We start from the raw sequence: 24,655 nt of genomic DNA on the forward strand, positions 1-24,655 counted from the left end.
AAGTAAATATGCATCTCTGGACCTGCATCATGAATAGAATTTTCGTCGTAATCATAGATATTAATGTTATTCAAAAGCTAGCTTCAGACAATTAACTCTACCATTTACGCAATGTCGATCCTGGATTGTTTGTCACACGCCATTTCTCATCAGCTACAGAAGGAGTCTGACACACCCTACAAGAACAACAGCAACCTGTGCCCGTGTCTCTGTCAAAAAAGTGTCACCTTAAGCTATTCTGACCGACTTGAAGGTATTTATCTGCGAGTGGATAAATAATTCACGTAAAATATCTTTTAGGTAGTTTGTCACTGGCCCACACGCTCACAGGCTAGGCTGGCAATCAGAAGTTAATTCTCCAAGTAGATGTGACGGGGGCATATTTGTCTTTTTTTGACTGACGACAATGGTAGATAGCTGACAGAGAAGTCTGGACATCAGAATTTCCACCTTAATATCTGCTTGGGAAAAGGTGTTCTAACAAAGATAACAGAGGTGCTGCGCCATGATTGTTTTATTTGCAATTGGTGACGTGGCGCTATTGGTGAAAATTCTGTTAGAACCAGAACTACAGATAAACCATCATGACACTTTGCTAAGCCACTGATGACTGTTTAGAACGTTTTAAAGGCTTTAAAAATGTTTCAACCATTTTGCCAACACAAGGCTTTACAAAGTGAACACGGCAACAATTGCATTATTCAGTAGAGTGCATGTAGCTCCTATATATAATGGCTATTTTTTTTAAAGAAGATATTTCAGAAATAGGAACTTTTTTCTTAAAGTGAAGTGTACAATTTTTACTCTTCTGTTGATTTCCTTGTCTAGGAGGTCCAAACATGACCATAAGCAGGAGTACACACTATCCATATTCAAGCAGCAAGTCTCAGACAATTAACATACAATAACAACTGGAAACAGGGGCCCCGCCGGGTAGTTTACGGGCTGTTTTCTGTAGTTTCGGCTGCGGCTGTCAGAATCCTTTATGTGACGGGGATGCGTATTTTTCATTAGGCCACACCAATTTAATTTCTTGGTTAACGGATTTTTCTAGAAAAATAATGGAGCGGGCGGGCGAAAAAAAAATAAAAATAAAAACAGGCCTAGGCATCGTATTATGGCCCAAAATGGTACGATAGGAGCCATGAAGCCAACACACCAGGCTGGTTCAAAATTTAAACAATGAATTTTGAACTTTTAATGATACCATTGCATTGAAGGATGGAATAACTGTAACAACTACGAAGAAAAGGACTGTTTTCAACTGTTCAGGGAAAAATATGAGCATTTTGCAGTTCATTCTGGATTTTTATTTTTATTTGCAAATCAGAAAAAAATGAAGCGGCGAATCCGTTAACCAAGAAATTAAATTGGTGTGGCCTTACCGGGAGTTATCATCAACACGGGTCCCAGCGACAAATCTAAAATACGCCGTACTCTAATGATGATATATGTACATACAACCTTGCAGGGATTCGAACCCAGAACCTTCAGATTCTAAGTCAACCCTAGCCTAACCCCAAAGGCATCTTGCCACTGTCTCAATCCTACATAAATAGTTAGCAGAAACAATAATATATAGTTAGCAGAAAACAATTGTATGTATGTATTTCACAATGTGGGGCCCGACATCAGCTCAGCTGCCAGGGCTTCCACTGTATTGCAATTTTTGTATTGTTGGCAATTTAAATAATTAAATAAATGAATAAAATAAATAAATAAATAGAAAACAAGGGGCAAAACGAAGTCACACTGGACACCTACAGATGTTTTACAATCCACTCGAAACCTAATTTTTTGTTCTATGACATTTTAGAGGAATTCATGATTTACCAAGTGGGACAAAACAAAGTCACGGGAGGGCAATTGGAGTGTAGCAAAAATTTTTCTCTTCTACAAACCAAGTGGTTTAACCTGGGACCTTTTGTTTATATTCAAGTTTTCATTTTTTCTTTAAAATTCGAGGTCCAACATAAAGTTGGAGTGGCCTTACTGAGGAGCTTGCCGTTCTGTTTAGGGGGCAGGACACCATGGGAAGAAAGCTGCGACACCTGTTGATTTTCCTTCTCATCATCCTGAAGGAGCCCAACATGCCAGAAGCTGTCTGCAGCTGTCGATCATCATTCTGCAATTGCAACAACCTAGACCTCACCAACATCCCTCAGAACCTCCCAGCATCCATCTCTGTGTTACAGTTAAGCTATAACCCTATTAAAACTGTAAACAGGTCTGGGCTATTACGGTATAAGAATTTGTCCAAGTTGTACCTCACTCACTCGCGGCCTATCAACAATATAACTACCATCCCTTCTGGTACATTTGCTAATCTACCCGAACTACAAGATTTATATCTTCTAGAAAACCAGATAACCACCATCCACTCTGGTACATTCGCAAATCTGCCCAAGCTACAAAAATTGTACCTGGCTAACAATCAGATAAAATACATCCCTTCTGGTACATTTGCCAATCTGCCCAAGCTACAAAAATTGTCCCTGTCAGGCAACCAGATAGCTACCATCGATTCTGATACATTTGCAAATCTGACACAGGTAAAGTTTTTGCACCTGTCCTGCAACCAGATAACTACCATCCATTCTGGTGCATTTGAAAATCTGCAAAATTTACATCGTTTGGGACTTAAGAACAACAAGATGACGGCCATTCCCCAGTCAGTTTTCTGCTTGTCCCCATTTCCTTACAAAATAGAACTTGGCGGGAACCCCTGGCAGTGTGACTGTAGGATGGCTCCCGTCTGGCTAATCCCTGCACTTAAAAAACAGATAATCTGTGCCCAACCCGCCAAACTTCAGGGACAGAAGCTTGAAAGTGTCGATCCTAAAGACTTGATGTGTAAAGATCCAACCATATCACCACTAACTGTTGGTAGCTGTTCTGCTGCAGTGTCAACACCTTCGGTTGGTAACACAGAAAGCAATACTAGCCCATCAGTCTTTAAAACCACCGCTGGCTCAACAGCAAATCCTGCAGAAAACACAAGCAAAACAAGAGCAACACTATCTTCAGTTGGTAACACAGAAAGCAATACTAGCCCATCAGTCTTTACAACCACCGCTGGCTCAACAGCAAATCCTGCAGAAAAAACAAGTAAATCAGGAGCAACACTAACTTCCCCCTTTGCGATCACTTACAAGCCAGAATCTGCTCCAAGTTCCCCTCTACCTGTCCTCATAGGCTCAGTCTGTGGTCCAGTTGCTGGTATTGTCCTTATTGGGACCTTCTTGGCTGTAATTTGGTACAAAAGGAGGACCACTCCTCCATTAGGGCTGAATCCCGCTGTTGTTGTTGGGAACAACACAAACACAGCAGCGTCTGTAGTGGCCAGTGGTCATGATCAGACAGGGCAGGGTCAGTCTCAGGCTATTACTGAATCCACCACAAACACAACAGCTACTGTAATGGCCAGTGGTGATGATAACCAGTATGAAGATATTGACAAACTTCGTGTTAAGACAGGGCAGGGTCAGTCTCAGGCCATCACTGAATCCAACACAAACACCACAGCTACTGTAACGACAAGTGGTCATGATCAGACAGGGCAGGGCCAGTCTCAAGCTAATATTCAATCTCTGAAAGTGAAAGTGGGGAATTTATCACATGACGAAGTGCTAGCTGCCTTACAGCCAAACACTATGTATGTAGCTGTAAAAACACCACCAAAGGACGACGCATCTTCAGAGATAGCCAATAGTAATGATCAGACGGGGCAGGGCCAGTCCCAGGCAGTGACTAAATCATTGGATGTTACAAATCTATCTTATGCCACAGGACCGACTGCCTCACAGCAGAATTCTGTATACAAAGCTGTGACCCAGTCTCAGATCTTTACAAACACTAGCTACTGTAATGATCAGTGGTCAGGATCAAACAGGGCAGGGTCAGTATCAGGCCATCACTGAATCTCTCGATGCTAGAAATGTATCTTATGGCACAGGGCCGACTGCATCGAAGCTAAATTCTGTGTACAAAACAGCTACCATAATGACCAGCGGTCAGGACCAGACAGGGCAGGGTCAGTATCAGGCAATCACTGAATCTCTCGATGCCAGAAATGTATCTTATGGCACAGAGCCGGCTGCATCAAAGCTAAATTCTCTGTACAAAACAGCTACTGTAATGACCAGTGGTGATGATCAGACAGGGCAGGGTCAGTCTCAGACCAACACTGAATGCAACACAAACACCACAGCTACTGTAATGACCAGTAATGATGATCAGACAGGGCAGAGTCAGTCTCATACCAACACTGAATCCAACACAAACACAACAGCTACTGTAATGACCAGTAATGATGATCAGACAGGGCAGGGTCAGTCTCATACCAACAATGAATGCAACACAAACACAACAGCTACTGTAATGACCAGTAATGATGATCAGACAGGGCAGGGTCAGTCTCATACCAACAATGAATGCAACACAAACACAACAGCTACTGTAATGACCAGTAATGATGATCAGACAGGGCAGGGTCAGTCTCATACCAACAATGAATGCAACACAAACACAAACACTACAGCTACTGTAATGACCAGTGGTCATAACAAGACAGGGCAGGGCCAATCTAAGTCTAACGCTCAATTTCCCACAGTGGCAAATCTGTCACGTAACGAAGTGCTAGCTGCCTTACAGCCAAATCCTATGTACGCAGACTCCAAAACACCAACAAAGGACGTCAAGCATCGACAGAAAAGATCAGTGGTCATGATCAGACAGGGCAGGGTCAGTCAGGAGCTAATATTCCATTTTTGAAAGTGGGGTATTTATCATATAACGAAGTGCTAGCTGCCTTACAGCCAAACGCTATGTATGTAGATGTCAAAACACCAACAAAGGACGAATTATCTACAGAAATGGCCAGTGGTCATGATCAGACAGGGCAGGATCAGTGTCAAGCTACTATTGAATCTGTAAAAGTGGGGAATTTATCATATAATGAAGTGCTAGCTGCCTTACAGCCAAACACTATGTATGCAGATGTAAAAACACCACTAAAGGCAAAGAACCCAACATGTACAGAAGTGGCCAGTAGCAATTATGATCAGGCAGGGCAGGGCCACTCTTAGGCTTATGTTTAATCTCATCTGGTAGATTCCCTCTTGAAGAACCTAAAGTTTCAGGAAAACCTTTTAAAGGTCCAGCGAAGACTATTTGCTATTAATTTGATTTATCCTGAATGTATAATTATTCTTTTCTAAAAAGAATTTAGTGAGTTTTGAACACATGAAATTTTTAACTTAAAAATTTCTTGTAGCAAGTACTTGAAGTAGGCAGGACACCAGATACTAAAAACATTCTTAAATTCTAATCTTGTAAGCAGGGCTCGAAATACTTTTTTCAGCCAGGTGGCGCATGTTGCCACCTGAGTCAAAAGCCAGGTGGCGCCATCAGTATTAAAGTGGCAACACTTCCAAGTTATCATTTTCTTCAAATCTGCTACTTATATCTATTACGTTTTCTTCTAGTTAACTACTTAAGTTTTATGTTATAAAATAAAGTAATGTAAAGAACACAAAAGCTCTCAAACAACAATGTTTTAATAAAGAATGCCACCTTTACATCACTTCATCACAGGGCTGCCGCCGTGGGAATGCCACGCCTCTACATGGCGGCACACTTATGCGGGACTGGTGTTACGTGCGCCATGTTCTTCGTTTGCGCAAGGATAATGTTACTCTCATCTGCCAAATAAACATACCCCCCGGAATAAACATACCCCCCGGACAAATCTTCAAAATCTAATAAAAAATGGTATTAGCTCCCTTGATTTAAAAAAAAATTTGGGCATAGGTTCCCCGGATGACCCCTAACCGGGGGCCAACGGTGCTTCCACAAGTTCAACAAGTGAAAAATACATGATACAAATTGTACATGTACTTATTACCTGGAACTTGGAGCAAGTATTCCTAAGGTGTTACGGACATAATTAATATATACCAAACTTTTTAACCCAATCATATTTCCCAAACAAAATCACATATTGACACAGCTGAACAAATAAAAATGTGATTATGTCTATAAACTCATACTAAAAAAATTTAGAGACACTCAATAAAGAAAGTAAGAAAGAAAGAAAGCATGCTCTTAATATCTGATTCTCCCAATTGTAAAAGCCCCCACAGCATCCAACCGCACATTCATAGAAACAACATTATATTCTGACACTAGAAACCAATAAATTCGGAAAATTTCACGGTAATGTTTACAAATTAACCTTTTAAAAATACGAGTGAATTTTATTTCTGTCGTTGCCGAAAAAATGTTTTTCATGTGTGTAATACTAGTACATGTATCTTGGACGCTTGGATGCTATCTTCACCTTTGACCACATTGTTGGAAGCAGCGTCGGCCATTTTCATTCTGTCTTTCGAGCTGTTTTTTCCGACAAATTTCAACCGTTTTAACATTTTACGGCCTCAGAAACTCATATAACGACGAAAACAAGTTGTAGTTGTATTTTCATGCGTAAAATTTCTTCTGGGGATGGATTATTTTTCCGCCGAGCCGCCGAAAACTTAGCGTCGCATGCGGTCGGTCGGGCGGCCGGCAGGATTTTGTATCGGCGCGCTTTGCATGTAAACAAGGACAGTCGGAGTTGTTTACATGAAAATTGTGTTGTGAAACGCCAGCGAGGTGTCTGATTTTCTACCAATGAGAACGTTTTCTTTGTGGCGTCATGGCAAGATCGACAATTCATCGACAATTCACAAGATTGTGCCGACAATGGGGCCCGATCCATGCGATTAGCGGCTCGATCCACGCAAATTATAGGTGGCGCGCTGCGCCACCTGAGTTTAGGAATAAGTGGCGCCAAGCAAAATCAGGTGGCGCCGCGCCAGTGCGCCACCGGGTATTTCGAGCCCTGTGTAAGTTACAATTCTTGAAAGTTATGTACAGTTTTAATAGTAGCTCATGTACTTTTCAAGCTCAAAGTTGAAGCTTGGTTGCTTATAATGGTAGATTCCAAATTTAATGTGATTTTGAACAAGTAACGTTAATATCGACTGTAGTTTTTCATTTTGAAGCTGTAGTATTGTAACAATTGTCATCTTCTTCTTCCGGTAATGTCCAACTGCCGATACCGGCAATAATCTCAAGAGGCATCAACACTGATGATTTTTGAACAAATTTTAAAATTCCAATCTCAGATTTTACTTAAGTCAAGTTCGAGAGTCTGTTTGGGATTTTACCGCTCAACAACTGGTTAACATGCCCAAGGACATTAACAGTTATGTCCTTGACATGACCTGTTCTAGACCAAAACACCGCCTCTCTTACAGTCCTAACCTAATAGGCTATGGTGGATTTTTAGTGTCTTTTCTACCGACAAATTTACCTTCCTGAGCACTATTTGGCGTATATCATTATCCTGGATATGGTTTTTGATACATAAAGCAACTCTGTTACCGCCCCCCTCCCCACTCGAACTTACCGGTCGTCTGTCTCCCTTCCTTCCAAATCTATCACCTTATCTTCCAAATCTATCACCTTATCTTATGACTGTAAGAGAATCAAGAAGAAACAAAAATTGCCATGGAAAAATAGGACAGTTGTAAACAAGTTGAACCGGAAACAAAAAGCTTGGAAGAAATACTGTGGGACGAAGTCAGAAGAAGACTATATAAAGTACACCAAAGCAAGAAACCAAGCTAGAGGGGCGACAAGAAGGTCACTTAAAAACTATGAAAAAGAAATGGCAAGGAATATAAAAACTAACACAAAACTTTTCTGGAAGTATGTGAAGCAGAAATCCAAAACATGTGAAGGGATACCTGAGCTATCTGATGGCACAACAGTGGCAACAACCAATGCTGCAAAGGCGGAAATCCTGAACAGATTTTTCATCAGTACTTTTACTAAGGAAAATCTTTGCAGTATGCCAAAAGCAAAGGAACAGCAGTACGATGCAGATTTGTTAGAAATTGATCTTTCAGTGGATAGAGTGTATAAAAGACTCAAGAACGTCAACCAAAATAAGTCAATGGGACCAGATGGAATCCATCCAAGAATTCTAAAGGAACTAGCTGAACCCCTGTCGAAGCCACTGTCTGTCATATTTACCAGGTCGCTCCAAGAAGGTAACCTACCAAGCGATTGGAAAGTGGGGGACATTACACCGATCTTCAAGAAGGGCAGCAAGAGGTTACCTGGTAACTACAGACCAGTGAGTCTGACGTCAGTAGCAGGTAAAATCATGGAGGGAATGATCAGAGACGACATAGTAAACCACATGAGATCAAACAACCTCTTTACCGAGCACCAACATGGGTTTTTACCCGGCAGATCGACTACCACCCAACTGCTAGAATGTTTAGAGGACTGGACAAAATGGCTGGACAATGACATGCCAGTCGACGTCATTTATATGGACTATCAAAAGGCGTTCGACTCTGTACCCATCCAGCGTCTGCTGATCAAAACAGAAAGTTACGGGATAAAGGGGAAACCACTCCAATGGATTGGTTCTTTCCTCACTGGACGTAAACAAAGAGTAGTGGTAAATGGATCCAGATCAAGCTGGGCTCCCGTCAGTAGTGGAGTGCCCCAGGGCAGTGTACTGGGACCAGTTCTGTTTACATTATATGTAAACGACATGCCGGAGGTAGTCGACAGCACGCTGAAACTTTTCGCAGACGACACAAAACTGTATCGTAGTGTGGGTGAAAGTCAGGACTGTCAGGAACTTCAAAACGACCTGGACAAACTACAGGACTGGGCCAGTACCTGGCAACTTAAGTTCCATCCCCAGAAATGTACTGCAATGAGGATTGGAAAAAATCATCCCGACCACAAGTACACCATGAGAGACAACGATCACTCAGACACAGTGGACCTACAATTCACAAAACAGGAGAAAGATCTGGGAATAATTGTGGACCATGAATTGTTATTCGACAAACATGTTACATCTTCTGTGTCTAAGGCAACTAGAATGACAGGTCTACTCTGGCGTACCTTCGAACATGTGGACAAAGATGTATTTACCATGTTATACAAGGCGCTGATCAGACCTCATCTTGAGTACGGGGTGTCTACATGGTCACCGGGTACCTGGAAACTAGCAGAACTCGTCGAACAGGTACAAAGACGAGCAACTAAAAGAGTCCCGGGCATACAACATCTATCATATGAAGAGAGGCTGAGAGTCCTGAAGTTACCAACCCTGCTGTACAGGAGGTTACGGGGAGACCTCATTAACACCTTTAAGTTTGTACATGGTCTATACGACACAACACCGTGCATACCTGATAGACAGAGGGAGACAAGAACTAGAGGCCACAACTTACGGCTAAAAAGGACTGTAACGAAGACAAACAAAAGACTACTATTCTTTAGTAATAGGATAGTCCCATGGTGGAACGAGTTACCTGAAGAAGTCGTCAGTGCGCCAACAGTTACAGCTTTCAAGATAAGATTTGACAAGCACATGGAATATCACCCAGTGAAGTACAGCTACAAGGCACTGGACCATCCACACAAGCCAACAGTGACAACCGTATGAGGAGCGGTCTAAACTGGAGAAGAAAATCCTACATGACCGAAGATCTACTTTACTACTTTACTTATCCATGTCATCCTCTACACAAACGGTACTATCGTGTCCTCTCTGTATGCTATCGGCCTCGGAACACTTTTGTTTTACATTGAAACGCATAGAATTTGACCAAAACACACAGGACAAAAACTACAACATACCAAGTTTCAAGCAATGCTGTTCAAGTCAGGGGTTACATAAAAGCACCCCTTAGCGGATTATTTACAAAGTGCACCTCTAAGATTGGTGTAGTTTTTCTATTTCAGGATCCTTAATTTCACCCTCATTGAATAGTAATTGACCAAAGAAGTGGTGGGTACGGTGCAAAAAAACTGAATGAACATTTGAATAAATAAAAGTGCATTTTTATCGACCACGCAAATGCGCCCCAATCGGTTACTTAACTAAGTGCAGCGTTAACTCGTGGGGGACAGTTGCCGCCACTTATTTTCGAAATTCTGTCTTTTTGCTTCATTTAACTCAAAGGAGATTTATCTGTGATAGTCCGGAGAGTATCTACGACAATTTAAAGTACAACTTACCACCAAAGCGGACGTGGCGCGTCTTCCTGGGCGGAATTTTTAACCGCTCGTTCTTTCCTTCCCCATGCACGCTCGCCATCTTGGAAAGGTGTGTTTCACGCACGTGTCATGCCACCTGTAAATCATGAACAAAATTTGCATTCGATAATCAAGTTAACATAAGATAAATGACAGGCCAATAGGAAATCATTACACATACAAGCCAGAAATTTAAAAAAAAAATACTTAATTCTGGATTTCATCTTACGAATTCGAAATTCTCAATTGAAATTTCACTCATCCTCAACTTTATAAATTAGGAGAAAACATTTTCAAGAAATGATCATTGCCATTTATCTTTTGATTGCGATAAGAACATTTTCTAGCCAGTAACTAGTAGATGACAACTTACAAACATTACAGTTATTGCGACAATTGCCAGTTATTGCAATTTGTGACTAAAAGGCCGCTTGTGGCGAAGCAAGTCTTAGATTTTCAAACGTTTTTCAATAAAACGGCCATTTGACAGGTCTTAGCTGAGAATTAATTCAATTAAAAGGAGGACCAATCAAAACAGCGGATTTCGTCTTATAACGAGGCTCAAAAATATGCATACATTAAGTCCAGGTGCCGCATTACGTCATGCGATGTAGTTGCGCAATACTCCAGGCGAACTGTGTAGATATGCTGGATTAAATATAGGCAGGAATGGGTGTAAACATTGGCGTTTAAAGTAAAAATAGCGCAAGCAATTACAGAACTAGTTGTTGCAATATTTTCTATATGATCCATTCTTCACGTCTAGTTGTTTTCTGGACGGTTAGAACTGATAGTAAGAACAAAATCAAGGAAAATATGTTTAGTAACGAAAAATTAAACAAACATCATTAAAACGCATAAATTTTCGTTCCAGTTTTTTCACCAAACCCTTTCTAGAAGTGTAATAATTCGTACCTGAGGTGTTCAGAAGAATATTTTCATCCCTGGCGAACGTGCACCCTTCTTTACAAAGTTTACTCCCTCACGTTTTAGTGATGCAGCCATAGGCGCGCATAATGCCACCACACGTGTCAATGAGGGCCTCTAGCAGTTCGCGGAATTATTGCAGGTACTTGAGGAGATTTTTTTTACATGCAATAATTTCACCGACTGCTAGAAGTCGCTTTTGATACATGGCGCAAAGGGTCATTAACCGATGTATCCTTGATGCTGATTGGTTCTCATCATGTGTACGTTTTTGAATCGTTGAGCCTGATTGGATAATAAAGAGAAACAATTATGACGCCTGCCTCTTTGACCAAATATGGACAACAGACTCAAAGCCGCTTTACTTTTCATGTAAAAAAAACTTAAATTACGATGGATTTTCGGACGAACGGGACTATTTTAGGCAGTTATTTTCCCCCAGATAAGCTACTGAGTCGTAAGAACTGCCTTCACAAAGAAAAGGAGCCGATTTATGAGGCTAGGGGAGGTGAAAATGCTCGGCAACCACGTAATATTCTTACAAACAGGGGAGGGGGACATTGTGTGGGGATAGCTTTCAGCACTAAGGACAGGGATAGCTTCAGTTTGAACCTTCATAACTACAAACTGAATATTAATGCACCGACTGCAATATACGAAGGAAATCAATTTGTGAATTTTTCAGTGTCGATCCCAATATCATATGAATGGAAACAGAGCCTCTGCCAGGCATATAACTATGGCAAATCCCCAAGCTGTTACGATTTTGCCTTCCACCATGCATCTGCTTGGTTTACATTCATATGGTAATATGAATGGAAACCAAGCAGATGTTGAGTTTGACATCTGCTTGGTTTCCATTCATACGGTAATGTTGCTCCTGCAAAGATTCTGACCACTTCTGCAAAGGATCAGCTGATCACAAAATCACGTTTTAACATATAATTCGAGAATAAAGCAAATTTGATGGAAGGGAATATGTAGGAATATAATGAAGACCATAATGAATACATTGTATACCCTGCAAACGTGGAGGCCGAAAAATGTCTAAAGTTTCATATTTCTAAAATGTCCCATCCCCATTTTGGAGCCTTCGCTCAGAAAAGGTCCGTATCTCGCTTTATGGAAGCCTCGCTCATTCCCAGATTTGGCCGTTTGGCGAGTTGGGAAACGTGATGGGCTCTTATGGGGTTTTTACTTCTGGTCTTTACCGCTCTTGTCATTGAAGCTCTATCCGACTACCAAAACATCACAAATTTATTAGAAAACAGTCATTTCAGTCTTGCATATGTTTATTTTGTGACAAAAATTCCTAGAATGACTTCTACCAGTGTCTGAATATCTGTCTTCTTTGTCGACATATCTGTCATTTTAGTTTTGAGACATAAAAAAGAACTTTGAAAAAAGGCATCGTTTATCGAAAATAAAAGTATTACAGTACCGCCTGCACACAATTCTTTGATTGCATATTAGACATTTATTGATCAGCATTCTTGGTTCAATGACCAATGTTAAGTCATGATTACTAAGACTAACCCTGTATAGTGTACAAATCCCTACACTAGCTAGCCTGTCTATATCACTTTTTCCCATCAAAGTAATCACACAAGAAACACATCACACAAAACACCAAGGGCATCAGTGAGAAACTTTATTTCCAAATAGATTTTTCATTTTGATCTAAAGCAAAATACCAAAATTACTGTTGATTTATTTCCTCCAAAAGACCAATTTAATTTGTTGGTTCTCGGATATTTTCAGAAAGAATATGAAGCGACAGGGCAAAAAAATGAAATAAGAACAGTCCTAGGCGCCTCTATGATAGCCCCAAACGCTATGATATGAGCCATGAAGTCAACATAATAGGCTGGTCTGTAATTCAAACAAATTGAATTTAAAACTTTTAGTCCGACCACTGCATTGATGGAAAAACTGTAACAACTCTGAAGAGAGTGGGACTTCCTTTAACTGTTGGGGCCAACATATGAGCATTTTGAAGTTGATTCAGAGCCTGAAATGACTTCTTTTCTGGCAAATCAGAAAAAAAAAATGAAGCGGGCGAATCCGTGAAACAATGTGGCCTAGTATCAACCTGTTTTTAATATACAGTACAAACAGTAGTAATTTTAATGGCAATTACAAATATTTGCCTGATTGAATCCATGAATCATAATGCTGGTCATCATAAAAAGCAACCACTTTCTAAGCTCTTTAAAAAATTGTCATTAAAACATTTCCTATGAGACCACATTGACTTAATTGCTGCTAAACCACAGGAATACAAAGTTGGTATTGTGAATTTGTGGTAGTACAAAGCTACTTTTCAGATAAGCCAGCACATGCTGGCCTTTTGCAGCATTTATAAGTCTGGGTGCTGTCCTCCGTAGTTACCACAGGCTCCCTATTGTCGCTAGCTACTATGGACCATGGAGGGTGGCACCCAGGCCAGATCCTCAGACGAGGTGATTCTTTTTCTTTGAGACCAGGCGAAAATCAATGTGTGCGTAGATGTCATCCATAAAATTAAATCAGTGTGGCCTAAGAGCATGTGCACATATTGTTTTCATGTTTCTTTTGCTGGATGTTTGGTCAACCTTGCATCAGAATTTTACCTGTAGATCTAAGGAATGCTCAATTTTAGAACTTTGCAACTTCTTACTCCTCACACTAGTCGAGATGAATACCTAGCATGAAAGTTCATCTGAGTTGGTATGATACATAAAGAAAATCAAACTGTTCTCCAACTCAAAAAGAAATTAACTCCAGAAATTTTCGACAGAATTGCTGACAGTCTTCATCAACTTTATGACCCGAGTGATGAATATATACCTGCTTATGGTTTCTGAAAGATTTTTCGGATCTTACTTGCCGTTCCTGCTATCAAGATTTCATCCACCGCCTCCCCTGTTCTGGGAATTTCTACCCCCCTAGTATCAGCCAGCATTGGCGAAAACTCTTTCCTCACATCATCAGGTTTCACGCCATAAAAAATAGGGAAAAATCTGATCCCTCGCTTCAAAAACTCCTCAAGCTCTTTCCTGGGCCAGTGTTTTTTCATCATGTGTTCACTGATCACTATAACAGCAAGCTTACAGGACCTGTCCTGGATGGCTAAGGCTATGGACTCCTTGAAACTCTGGGCGTCTTCGATGGACCACTTATCGTAGAAGACGTCTTCCTTGGGCACTCCTTGGTCTACGATCTCGTGGACCAGAGGTTCCACCAGGGTGTCCTTGTCTTCCCCTCCATGGATGATGAACAACTTTTTTGGACCTGAAAATAGCAAGAAGTCATCAGCTGCAATCAAAAGTTAACATTGTCATGACGTTGAACATTACAATTTGGTTAGAGAACTTCGAACCTTAAATATATAAGAATAAGGAAATTCAATGTATATGGAATAGTTGAATGTTTGCTTTTAACAAATCATCAATTATTTTGTAGACCCTCATAAATACTTTTTTGATGGACACACACACACTCACATTGACCCACACACATGTGCACAAACACGCATACACACACACATACACAAACACACACACCTACATACACACACACACACACACATACACTCATACACAAACATACACATACATGTACATATGATATACATACACACACAAATACACGTATACAGATACAGACAAACACATACGATGGAATATATTAGAACAAAGTACCATCAAGTATCCAAGTTGACCTACCTTCATAATCAGAACATGGAGGGGACTCCAATACAGAAGAAGTTCCCCCAGTGGAGGGCGGCCCTGTTGTCTCTTGTTGGGGTTGCCGACTCGTGTCTGACGAGGTTTGCTCACCGGTTGACTGCTGCTTAGGTTCAGTTGTGTCTTGCGGAGGTTTCTCTGATGTCTCCTGTTGAGGTTGTCTCCACGACGTTGGTTGCTCACTAGAAGGTTGTCCCGTTGTCTCCTGCTTAGGTTGAGTTGTGTCCTGTGTAGGTTGCCCTCTTGTGTTGTGCTGATCATGAGGTTGCCCCAAAGACAACAGTTGCAGCCTAGAGTGAAGATGTTCACTTGGAGATTGCCCTGTTGTCTCCTGGAGAGGTTGCTTCAATGTCACCTGCTGTGTAGTCAACTCTGTTAAGTAGTAATAACAAATTCTTAATGATTTCCACACAACAGCTACAAATAACATAAAAAACACATGGTCATGGGTTTTTCCAATCAAATTGTTAGTAATATGACTTGAAATGAGAAACAAAAATAAAACAGTAATTAAAAAAGTAACATTTGCAAATTTAAACAAAATGCATAATGTCTACCTTCGCATATGGTCTGCTCTGTTAATTCTTCAACACATTAATAAATATGGCGACAAGAATCTAAATCCCTCCTGCTATAAAACTGCAGCAACATGATGTAACCCAACACTAGTTACCATGGTGACAGATGTCTGGTTCAGGTCGTTGACCTTAATTTGTTTGGAGTAGAAGAAGAAGAAACAGAGCAAAAACAATATTATGTTTTCCTTCTGCAAAGGCAAACATAACAATTTTACCTGGAAACTTGGCCTTCAAACCATCCAGGACACTTTGTAGACCGACACTGGACAGAGCCTCCATCAGGACCTCTATAGTAGCAGCGTTACCCCTTCTTCTTTTCCACTCATGTAACATGTCCATACAGCGAGACATGTCATCGTGGTTTCTGCCGTCAATGTTTCTGATTTCTGAGTCGGGGAAACCCAGGAAGTAGGCCAGGTCCTTCCAATCCGAGCTCACTCTCTGCTTGGTGAAGAAAAAGTACTTCTGAACACCTGGAATGACAAATTTTAGTCTTTAGTTTTAAATCTACTATCACGTATGATAATGTGCAATACTGAAAAGACAATACTACCAATAAATGCCATCATATCAAATGTTAAAGCCATAACAATTTACAAAATTATTTTAGAGTGGAGTAAGGTATTGCAAGAGGGACTCATATTGTAAATTATTCCAGGTTGTATAGTTTTCCTTTTATCACTGACTTTTGAATAACTTATTACCAATTAAAGTAGATGTCATTAAGATAGCTTTAAACAATGTTTAGAGTTACATGTAGATGTTCAAGGGTTTGGTGTAACAAGTCGTTCGGTGTAATGTAGCCAGCTGCCGCCGTGCCGTGTGCCTGTGAAGCTGGTGTGTACATGTTATGCTGAAGGGCAGTTATAACTTATACTGGCTATACAGATACCTTAGAAAGCACAGTTAGATGTGAAAGAACTCAGGCAAAATACAATGTTAACCTAGGAAAAGTATATGAAGGCTTACACTAACACAGGCCAGGGTTATATTAACACAAGGCCACACCAATTTAATTTGTTGTTTCTCAGATTTTTTCAGAAAAAAATGTGAAGCGACAGGGCGAAATGAAAAAAATAAAAAAACAGACCAAGGTACCCCATGATAGTTGGAAATGTTATGATATGAGCCATGAAGTGAACATACCAGACTGGTTTATAATTAAAACAATAGATTTTAAACCTTCAAATGACACCAAGGAGGTTAAAAAGACCTCCTTGATGACACAAAGTTGCATTGTTACATCGAATAACTTAAGGAAGAAATGGACTTTCTTCAACCATAGGGGCCAAAATGTGTCTTTCATAGCGAATCTTGCAGTTGATTCAGAACCTAAAATCTTTTTTTTTTTCAAATCAGAAAAAAAATGGACAAGGCGAATCCGAGAAGCAAAAAAATTCAATTGGTGTGGCCTGAGGATCATGTTAACATCTAGTGAATGGGTATAAATGGTTACAGTAGGATATGTTTAATTGTAGTTCAATAAGTCAACTGAATAAAAGAGGGCTCACCTTGGGCAGCCATGTTTCACATACTTCCACTTCCAGTCCACTGTTTGTCTTCGAATCCTCAACACCTGTTCACCTGCAGGAAGAAAAAAAAATATCATGATCTCTTCTTCAAGGTTAAGAGGTGAGAGGAATTTAACCAAGCCTTCTGTTTAAAATTGTCAGAAATATACCTACACAGCAAATAAAAAGGCTGACACTCTGGCTAACACTTAAAAGTTTCAGTGAGATATAAAACTCCACACATACATGTACATTAAACCTATACCTTTCACATGTTGATGAAGTTTAGATAGGTATGTAGTACAGAGTCCAGATACTCACGATTACTTACATAAAGTTGCTGTAAGCTGGATCTACCAAGGGCTTTACGCCACCAAGTGCGTGGTATTACAAGAAAGTAACGTTACAGGAGCTGTGTGAAACACCTTTGCAGAGTTGTGACTTCCGGGTGTACGCAAGAGACGCCTGTCGGCCTTCAGACGTACTGCAGTATACTTTCTTACCATTCACCAGTTTCCAATCCCCAGAATGCAATGCAAAAACAGGGGGACTAAATCTCATTTGCATAGGACAGGAAGGCATATCGGAATGATCCTGGTGACGTTAAACAGCATGCTTTTCACTCAGTCTCCACCAGACTTCTTTTGCGGGCTGAATAAATCGTAGAAATCGGCCTAAAAAGGGTATTAATTGGCCAGAGAAGTTAGCCGGCCAGAGAAGCTCCATTTCCTCATTTCCCTCGGCGGGGAAATTTTACGATTTATTCACCCCGCAAAAGAAGTCTGGTGGAGACTAGCGGAAGAAAGCCCCGCACAGGAATTCTAGTGCTGAACAGCTTTATTCCATAATGCCGAAACACCGTCAGGACTGGAAATCCAGAGCCGAATCTTGTCCTAGCCTGGCACTCGTTTTCCAGTGCTAAACTCCACTCATGCTGTGAAGCATAAATTTTATCTTTGACACGTTTTTGAACGCCGATTTTCGTCCCAAACACGACACCCCTATCTCGCTGTCTTATGTACGCGTCACAACGTGTTTGTCTCACCTTTGACCTCATGTGACGTCATCACTTTGAAAGTACCGTATGACTCACCTGGCTAAACTTGTAAGCAGTTCGCTCAGTTATATCTGTGTACACGGCAAAAACAAGTATTTAAAGTATTTTGTTTCAGGTACACACGAATCTGGCAGTGTTAATAGTCGATCATAAAATTTAAAAGATCCTAGATTTCTATGTAAAGGCTATGGTAAAGGTCACCATAAGATGTAAAGTTTTTTTTGTGTCCTAGTTTATAGTGTTAACAATAACAAGTGTTACTAGTATTTTTGACCGGCTGGTAAATCACATTAGATCATCATCATGAAGTGAAAAACAGAACAGTATTACTTTCATTTCATTTATTTGTCATTACCAGCAGATCACACTCAGGTCTGTACTGTTTTTCATGTTTCCCTGTGCACAAAGAACACATGCATACATACTCAAATGCAAGCAACAAAAGAGATCACATGAATAAATTGGCATAAAACAAACAACGTTATGTTCAGAACAAAGCGGAATTGAACAGTTTAAGTTGTAAACTAATGAAAACAGATGCACCATATAGATTTACGTTACCTAGTACGTATACATACACGCAATACTAACTATGATGTAACATTCCTCAACTTTGCATCAGGGTAACAAAAAGACTACTAGTTAAAGATAAATCTTGTTAGATACTGTTATCACCAATATAGTATTCATATTTCTTCTGAAGTCAGTCCTCTTATCAGAAATGATTTATGATGAAGCAGATCATAATCGTAGAAACTAACTTACAACATAATGTTTCAAACTCCTTAATATAGTCCCTTTCTATTCATACGTTGTGTATAATATTGAAGGTGTTGAACTTTACAAGGATGTGGTGACAACTAGATCAAACAAGTCAATTACTTGAACCTAATATAAGAAGGTAAAAGACTTTTCTGTTAGTAAATACAAATATATTATCTTGCAACACTATTTCTTATACTCCAGTTGTTTTTACCAAACGAAAAGGATTTCTTTCCAACTGGAGACAAAGATAGTTTTAGTAAACTTGCAACATATTCCAAAATTAAGACAACCTTCGCTCACCTTTTTGCAATTGAAAACAAATCTTTTACATCTAGCATAACTTTATTTTGGTACTCATTGCCTAGAAATTGAGAGGGCATAATATCGTGCATTGAAGAATGTTGTTAGATTAGTACACTAGTTGGAATAGACTATAGTTGTTGATAATCTGTAACATCTAGTCAATTTACATATCTTCCAGCTTCTCCGCTACATCTAGATTCCCCGTGCACATGTCCTTGACGGCCTGTATCAGGCCTTCCTTTGTGGCTTCAAAGGAACCAATTTGTGTCAAGTCCCATCAACGGTAAAACATATCGCTTCTATATCTAGCTAGATATACGTAGATATGCTTCCAGCATGTCTACAATATCCTGGTGACCAGTATCCTTCACAGCCTGTATTAACGTCTCCTTTGTTGCTCGTCTGCCGTTGGTTTTAAGCCACGTGTTCAGAACCTGCTGACAACACATCCAGCAGTCGCCGGAGTGCTCACGATTGACCGCCCGGATCTGCTCCCAGGGTACTCCGAGGTTTCTTGCCAGTTGTTGCCAGTCAGCAGGCATCCCCTTGGCGATGACGTCGAAACACGGCTCCATATCTAATGTTAATGTATGAAATAGTTCTACGTGATTTAATCATACGTGTAAATCAGAAACTATGTCTTCTACAATAATAAAAAAAACGAACACAGACATGTAATCCAGTGTGCTTTTCAGATACTATCCTTATCAGGTATTATCAGGCCTTTGGCAGTCCTCTACTCCTGGATGTCATACCATGTCAGCCAGAAAACAACTAGTCCACACAGTTGGTAATGTATCAAACACATTCTGAGCTAGCCAGTCTATGGGTGTTTATGTGCAAGGTTATATTATATAATGATGGACCGAAATGAAGAAGTGCTTACCATTCTGGGTGAAGTGCATTCCATGGAATGACACTACAGAGTCTCCAGTGTAACGACTGAAAGCAATGGTACCGGGACTGTACATGTCCAATGCAAGCTGATAGTCTTCAGGATGTGCGAAAGTATCTAACGTGATCCCAGCTGGACTTGTCATTCTCGACGCCAGTGCTCTTAAACGGCGTTCGGTAAATGGTAATGACTGGTTTGCCACCACCGAAGGCCCTAGTGAGTCCTCTCGGGCTTCATCGTCAGATGACGTGTCTACTTCAGTTATAATCACTGGATTAGACTGGAGCTCGTGGTCAGTAGCTGTAGTGGATTCCGAAGTTATTATTTCCACGTCATCTTCCTCACTAGTTTTGGAATCATGCCGTGTTTCCCCACAAGCGGTGCTCACTATATTTCTAGTGTTCATTTGTGGACTTTTAGTGTCTTCTTGCTTCTTTTCGTTTGCGTACGCTCCGTCATCTTTCTGCGTCGTTTGGCTGGCTCTTTTGTTTACGTAATTGTATATCACGTAAGAAATCACGACAATGACGGAGACGGCCGCGACTACCACAGCGGCTTTCAGGACTGTCTGATACACGGCAACGAACACAAAAATACAAACTATCCCGGCCACAAGAAGCATGTACATCCGGCGCCCCGTGCAGAAATTCTTAGTAGAACACCTAGCGCTGATGTTGACACTTGTTTCTTTATCTTTGCGGTCATCTTCGTCCGTATCGGGCTGAGCAATGGTTGGTTCCGGCTCTTCGGTCGGCAGAGGGGAGTACGTTGCCATATTTCTTAGCTGTACACTAGTACAGTGACTGGGGGTCCCTTCTTCGGGGGTAAATTTGACAAGTACACCTGCTCTAATCGGCTGACAGCTTACATACACTGCAGTGCAACTGTATAGGAAAATACACAATTATACATGTTGTAAATGGATCCCTTAGCAAAATAATAACTTCGTATACTTTAAGATAGCACAGTATCTTTTCGTAGTGGTTGTATGTTCAACGGTTACACAAGGACAACACCACTCTAGGGGGTTTCCATTGCGTAAACGTAACATTACACTATTGTATGCCACAAAAAGAGGAACTAGTCATGTTTTCCTAGTTACGGCCGCCATGTCGCAACCGGGAATGGCAAATTCTGGGTCCGACCAGTCTTGTCGCTGTCGCAGTTTGTCCAGAAGCACGCATTACACTCAACAATGTCGTTAACGTCTTTTCAAAACTTGTTAAATAGAACAGGCCTATTACTCAGATGGAACTTGACATATAATCTTTACCTGATGGGGCGTTCTAGCCTGTACCAGGCTTGGGGAGGCGGCTGGAAAGAGTAGAAATCGGTCAAATAGAGAGATAAGCATGCCAAGGGAGTTTGTCCGTTGAGAGAACAGTTCGCTGCGGCATGCTTATCTCTCTATTTGACCGATTTCTACTCTTTCCAGCCGCCTCCCCAAGCATGGTACAGGCTAGTACTAGTATACATATACGAAAGTGGAAGTACACTTCTGTGAGCTTTTAGCCTTCCAGATCGTTTCGTATGTGAACATACGGTCAAAATGTAATTTGAAAAGACAGTGCAATGGCCACACAAAAGATAACGGAATGACAATAAGAGTGTGACGACTAGTTTAAACCAGGTAACTTACCTGAAAGCAAGAGACCACCTTGACTACTAAGGTGTGCCCAAGTCTAATCTGAAGGACCACTGTGGTGCCAAAGGTATTTGCCTGATCAGTATTGCAGATTTTGAACGCTTGATTTATGACTGTTATAAACAGTTCTGGCACTCACCACTTTTATATAATTACTGTTTGTTGCCTGTTACCTGGTATCCAACGCCTAGTATATTCTATCTTCTAACTACAAGTTCACTGCGCTCCGTACCCTACGTATGGGGCCTTTGCTCACCAATAAAACTGTGTTTACCGTGCAATCCGAGATGCTCAGAGGTGGGCAGTGACCTTTGAACCTGCCACGCAGGTAAACATAGCAGGTGCGTTTGGATGCAGTGGTGTAAAACATCTGAATTAAGTTTAAAACCTACTTGTTGAAACTAGCAAGACAGCAATATCATCATCATCACCCACTGGATCAATTCTGCATTTGATTATCATATCGTAGTCATATTTCTTGTATGCAAAGTATGGTGGGGATTATCAGTAACCCCTTGTCCCAAAATATACAGCAATAATACCACAACATTTATGGGAAAGCACGAATATATTTCTTCTGAACCTCCACTGATTATGTAATTTAGTACAATCTAGTGTGAAGAGAACATTTTAATATATACATATTCATATATATAAATATATATCTATCCGGCAATTAATATTTAGACATACGTGTACATAATGCAACGTGGATCTTTAAACAGCCTGATAATACAACCTGGTGTTACGTATTTAATATTCACAAATTCAGAGATAATACTGATTCCTTTTCCACACAACATTCTATCTATATCTAGTCTATATTGGCCCCTCGCAACAGGTTTTCAAAATGCTACAACTGATGTTACACACCTGAACCCCATCGCCTATTCAAAAAAAAAAACTGAGCCTGAGTAGGAAATCGACCATCTGTACATGTCCCGATGGACCGGTTCTATCCAGTAGTTCATTTACATGTCTCTCAGCTTCATTGCAACATCGTTGTTGTTTGTTTCCTCTACAGCCTTGATCAGATCGTCCTTTGTTGCCAGTCTGCCTTTATTTTTGCGCCACATGTCCAAAATACACTGACAACACATCCAGCAGTTCCGAGGGTGTGTATCGCTCACAGCTTTAATTTGTCCGAAGGGAACTCCAAGGCTCAATGCTAATTGATACCAGTCTGCTGGCATGTCCTGACCGATAACGATGAAATACCGCCTCATCTCTGATAAAGAAACATGATTATGTTAATACGAATACATTTTCTATACGGGCTTGTGCAGATTACAAACTCTGACAAGTTCATAACAATGATAGAAATTAACAGAATGAAAATAATTGTATCGTAATTATCGTGAATCCTGAAATGCAATCCCATTCCTAAAGAAACATGTTACTGTAGACTAGTGATTTTCAATAGCTACGGTTTGCGTTTTGACGTTACCTATTTATGTCCAGGAGATTAAAAAAAAGACTTGATTCAAATAGCTTGGCAGCATTGAACTGTTTGTATGAACTGTAACGTTACAACAATCCCTGTTACGTGACAAGTCTACAACCATGCAAGTAATGTGGCAAGCCCCGCCTACCTTCGTCAAGAAATGAAAAATATTGAACGGGCAATTCTACAGCCAATTCTCTCATACGTTAAACTGCTAATTGTGATGGACATTCAGGATAAGGTTATCAAACTGTGCCTAACTAAAGGGCTGCTTACCGTCTTGGTTAGTATACATTCCATCCACTCTTGCTACATCACCCCGCGGACGAACAACTAATTCTCGGTCTCCAGTATTATGCCTTTTCCTCATGACTGGCACCACAGCGCCGCTTTCGGGAGGAAATTCAATTATAGGAGGTATTGAGTCACCAGTACTGGTTTGCTGCCACTGTTGGAGTAATGGCGATAGCTGAATTCTTGCCCCTGGACTTGGTAATCTTGAAGAAGTCACCCTATCATCTTCTGATGACTCGGAGCCGTCCTCATCGGTACTAATGATCACTGGAACATCACTGACTGCATCAGTCATATGTTCAGTCGTCGGACGTCGACGTGCAATTTCTGCGTCAAACGTCCGGCACGATCTAGTTCTAGGCTGCTGGAGTGTTTCTTCTACATGAGAAACTTCATCGTGGATGGCTGGAACTGCATGTGCTTCTTCCTGCTCGTCTTTGAGCGGTGAAGGGTGGTTCTGAGACGGCACACTGTGTTTGTGGGTCAGGTAAACATACGACAGTACGCCGATAATGATGAGCAAGACGATTAGAACATCGTAGCAAGAGCATTTGCCTGATGAGTGATGTTTGAGTCAGATTGGTCGGAAATAAAATACGGAAAATAAGTTGTTTTGTACAATAAAGTACATTAATGTTCATGTGTTGAGAAAGTCGTCCTAGATATATTTCTGTTGAAGTCGTTTGTAATTTTTTCGTCGCCTATGGGGCCTTGATTCAGGTAACACAACGTTTGGCGGCCATACGATCGATTACGTGACGTCACGCAGGAACCTTGGACCTGTTGACTACATTTGTCGCACGTACCAGTTAATACAATGTGTTTTTAATAGTAGCTTGGGGTTGTATTTATTTGCGTTTTATGTTGTGTAGGTGGGTTATAAGGTTTGCTACAGGTCCTCAATGTAAAAATAAAAATCCCTCTATTTTGTTGTAAATCTACAATCTGGGAAATCATGATACATCAATGACAGCTTCTGGTTTTATCAATAATAATGTTTTATCAATACAGTGTACTGACGTCAACATCAACTAATTATGATTTTCGTGTTAACGCGAATATAGTCTTTTTGTCGGACCACCAGACAGATTCAACCGGGTGGTAAAGATCACACTAGATATTTTAATAACTTAAAACTATGGTGTATGATGTAAATGAAAGGTGTAAATGAAAACGGACATTTGCCGATTAGCTAAGTTTTTTTACATTTACCGGTCACCTATGTCAGCCAATGTCTAGAAAACATGACTGTTAAATCTTTTATTTGTCATTGACAGAGAAACTAAAGAGAAGACTAGCTTTGTCTAGCCAAGGTTTATCGATCGAATGTCTAACTAGAACATTGGCTACGAAACAAAGACTACTCACGGTTATACTGAAGACACATGATTG

At 40.6% G+C, this 24,655-nt stretch overlaps 3 protein-coding genes across 4 annotated transcripts; 1 reads left to right on the forward strand and 2 right to left on the reverse strand.

Moving 5' to 3' along the window:
• The first annotated feature begins 2,030 nt into the window (after window positions 1-2,030).
• On the forward strand, window positions 2,031-9,523 carry LOC109476223. Its single transcript, XM_019777105.1, has 7 exons — window positions 2,031-2,313; window positions 2,710-2,918; window positions 3,156-3,746; window positions 4,162-4,249; window positions 4,693-4,828; window positions 8,086-8,741; window positions 9,465-9,523. The coding sequence occupies exons 1-7, from the start codon at window positions 2,031-2,033 to the stop codon at window positions 9,521-9,523; spliced, it is 2,022 nt and encodes a 673-aa protein (XP_019632664.1).
• Window positions 9,524-13,671: 4,148 nt separating this feature from the next.
• On the reverse strand, window positions 13,672-17,406 carry LOC109476337. 2 transcript variants are annotated; one of them, XM_019777262.1, is made up of 5 exons: window positions 17,286-17,406; window positions 16,861-16,933; window positions 15,565-15,822; window positions 14,751-15,143; window positions 13,672-14,316 (listed from the first exon to the last, which is right to left on the reverse strand). In XM_019777262.1, exons 2-5 carry the CDS (start codon window positions 16,871-16,873, stop codon window positions 13,877-13,879), a joined length of 1,104 nt encoding a protein of 367 aa, XP_019632821.1. In that variant the 5' UTR covers window positions 16,874-16,933; window positions 17,286-17,406; the 3' UTR covers window positions 13,672-13,876. The 2 variants fall into 2 exon arrangements, with proteins under 2 accessions (XP_019632821.1, XP_019632820.1); XM_019777261.1 differs by having other exon boundaries at window positions 17,192-17,406.
• Window positions 17,407-22,416: 5,010 nt separating this feature from the next.
• On the reverse strand, window positions 22,417-24,650 carry LOC109476224. Its single transcript, XM_019777107.1, has 3 exons — window positions 24,632-24,650; window positions 23,246-23,818; window positions 22,417-22,753 (listed from the first exon to the last, which is right to left on the reverse strand). Exons 1-3 carry the CDS (start codon window positions 24,648-24,650, stop codon window positions 22,497-22,499), a joined length of 849 nt encoding a protein of 282 aa, XP_019632666.1. The 3' UTR covers window positions 22,417-22,496.
• Window positions 24,651-24,655: the final 5 nt, after the last annotated feature.

This window comes from Branchiostoma belcheri, unplaced genomic scaffold (genome assembly GCF_001625305.1).
Source record: "Branchiostoma belcheri isolate BF01 breed outbred unplaced genomic scaffold, Haploidv18h27 scaffold37, whole genome shotgun sequence".
Lineage (NCBI taxonomy): Eukaryota > Metazoa > Chordata > Leptocardii > Amphioxiformes > Branchiostomatidae > Branchiostoma > Branchiostoma belcheri.

Coding starts and splice junctions, on each gene's coding strand:
- LOC109476223 (XM_019777105.1), top strand. CDS start 2,031: ATGGGAAGAAAGCTGCGACACCTGTTGATTTTCCTTCTCATCATCCTG. Junction 2,919..3,155: donor CTGCAGTGTCAACACCTTCG/GTTGGTAACACA, acceptor ATCACTTACAAG/CCAGAATCTGCTCCAAGTTC. Junction 3,747..4,161: donor GGCAGGGCCAGTCCCAGGCA/GTGACTAAATCA, acceptor GATGATCAGACA/GGGCAGGGTCAGTCTCAGAC.
- LOC109476337 (XM_019777262.1), bottom strand. Junction 15,144..15,564: donor TTTGAAGGCCAAGTTTCCAG/GTAAAATTGTTA, acceptor ACTACTTAACAG/AGTTGACTACACAGCAGGTG. Junction 14,317..14,750: donor TCCATGTTCTGATTATGAAG/GTAGGTCAACTT, acceptor TGCTATTTTCAG/GTCCAAAAAAGTTGTTCATC.
- LOC109476224 (XM_019777107.1), bottom strand. Junction 22,754..23,245: donor AATGTATACTAACCAAGACG/GTAAGCAGCCCT, acceptor TTTCTTTATCAG/AGATGAGGCGGTATTTCATC.